Source organism: Morone saxatilis, unplaced genomic scaffold (assembly GCF_004916995.1).
Source record: "Morone saxatilis isolate NCDOM2014 unplaced genomic scaffold, NCSU_SB_2.0 Contig8, whole genome shotgun sequence".
Taxonomy (NCBI): domain Eukaryota; kingdom Metazoa; phylum Chordata; class Actinopteri; family Moronidae; genus Morone; species Morone saxatilis.
This window is the reverse complement of record NW_023340257.1, coordinates 25,130,032-25,131,177: the sequence shown is the minus strand read 5'-3', so window position 1 is coordinate 25,131,177 and position 1,146 is coordinate 25,130,032. Positions and strand designations below refer to the sequence as shown.

General features: G+C 46.2%; 1 protein-coding gene across 2 annotated transcripts in view; it reads right to left on the bottom strand.

The window, feature by feature from the left end:
* eif3k (eukaryotic translation initiation factor 3, subunit K) overlaps nt 1–1,146 on the bottom strand; it is a 4,075-nt gene that overhangs the window by 1,219 nt on the left and 1,710 nt on the right. The window contains exon 4 of one of the 2 annotated variants that reach the window (XM_035680695.1): nt 27–104. In XM_035680695.1, coding sequence (XP_035536588.1) covers nt 27–104 — 78 coding nt within the window. The remainder of the gene's footprint in view (nt 1–26; nt 105–1,146) is intronic. The other variant, XM_035680696.1, reaches the window with a different exon arrangement.

The following is a 1,146-nucleotide window of genomic DNA, read 5'->3' as shown; positions in this document are numbered from 1 at the left end:
TGTGTGTGTGTGTGTGTGCCCCGTACCCAGAAGCTCTGGAAGTGGCACGTCTCCAGCAGGTTCCCCAGGTACAGGATCTGTCTGATGGGGCGCTCCTCTTGCTGCGACACTGTAGTCAAGGAAACGCCTCCTGACCCTGAGACAGAACCCGCCTCCCCCCCCGCCCACCCAGCCAGGATCTATCTACACACACTCCTACAGTGTTGCACTACTATACATTATATCACATGTACAACACACTGTGTATTATGTCAGGACTAAATACAACCCTCTATATTTCATCCACTAAGCCCATCATAAACACTTTCTTTATTCTACCTGCTGCCTTCCCAATAATATCTCTGAGTAATGCAGATATACTCTTAACAATGTGGGAATAAAAATGGTCGGCATGACGGACGGAGTCTCTACCAAACAGCATCCGCTCTCTGTAAACCATCACATTGACCACGGATATTAACAGCACACACAACCCTGTTGGTCTGTGTTGGACAGTACACACGTTAATGAAAGGAAGCTACCAGGTACAGCCAGGGATGGGAATCCAGATCTGGTTCAAATAGTCTGATCTATCAGAACTGTAGGTCTCTGATCTGATCAGGTTCTTTAATCGATGCTGGGGTTTTTCTGAGAGTTGCAGATTAAAAACAACAACGTCAAACTCGTCTACACTGCTGGAAGGAGTCCTGGCGGAGAGGGAGAAATGATCCAACACGTCATGACGAAAGATGAACAGTGTCTGTAAACATGAGCAATATGCTGACACGTCTTTCTGTGCAACACAGGCCTGAATTCCAGGAATGCCTCGGTCTGAGCCAGCAGTGCCACGGCTTCCTAACGGCGCCGCCTGTCCGCTACTGACAGTAAATATCCTACATTATAATAACATTATATTAAAGGGTTAAACAGAGGAGATTTTGCACACCTGACTCTCTCTAGAGTTTCTACACTGAGTTCAGACTCAATAAAACCGCCGTACTGATTCTGAAACCTGCGTATGTCTACTTTCTCCCACACAGAAGACTGATCAGGAATCGATAAAGAATCGGACCAATGAGCAGAATGGATAATGACACAGGTGTTAATAAGATCAGTTCCCATCCCCGCGTACAACAGTCGGATGATATCATGGTAAATGGTAAATGG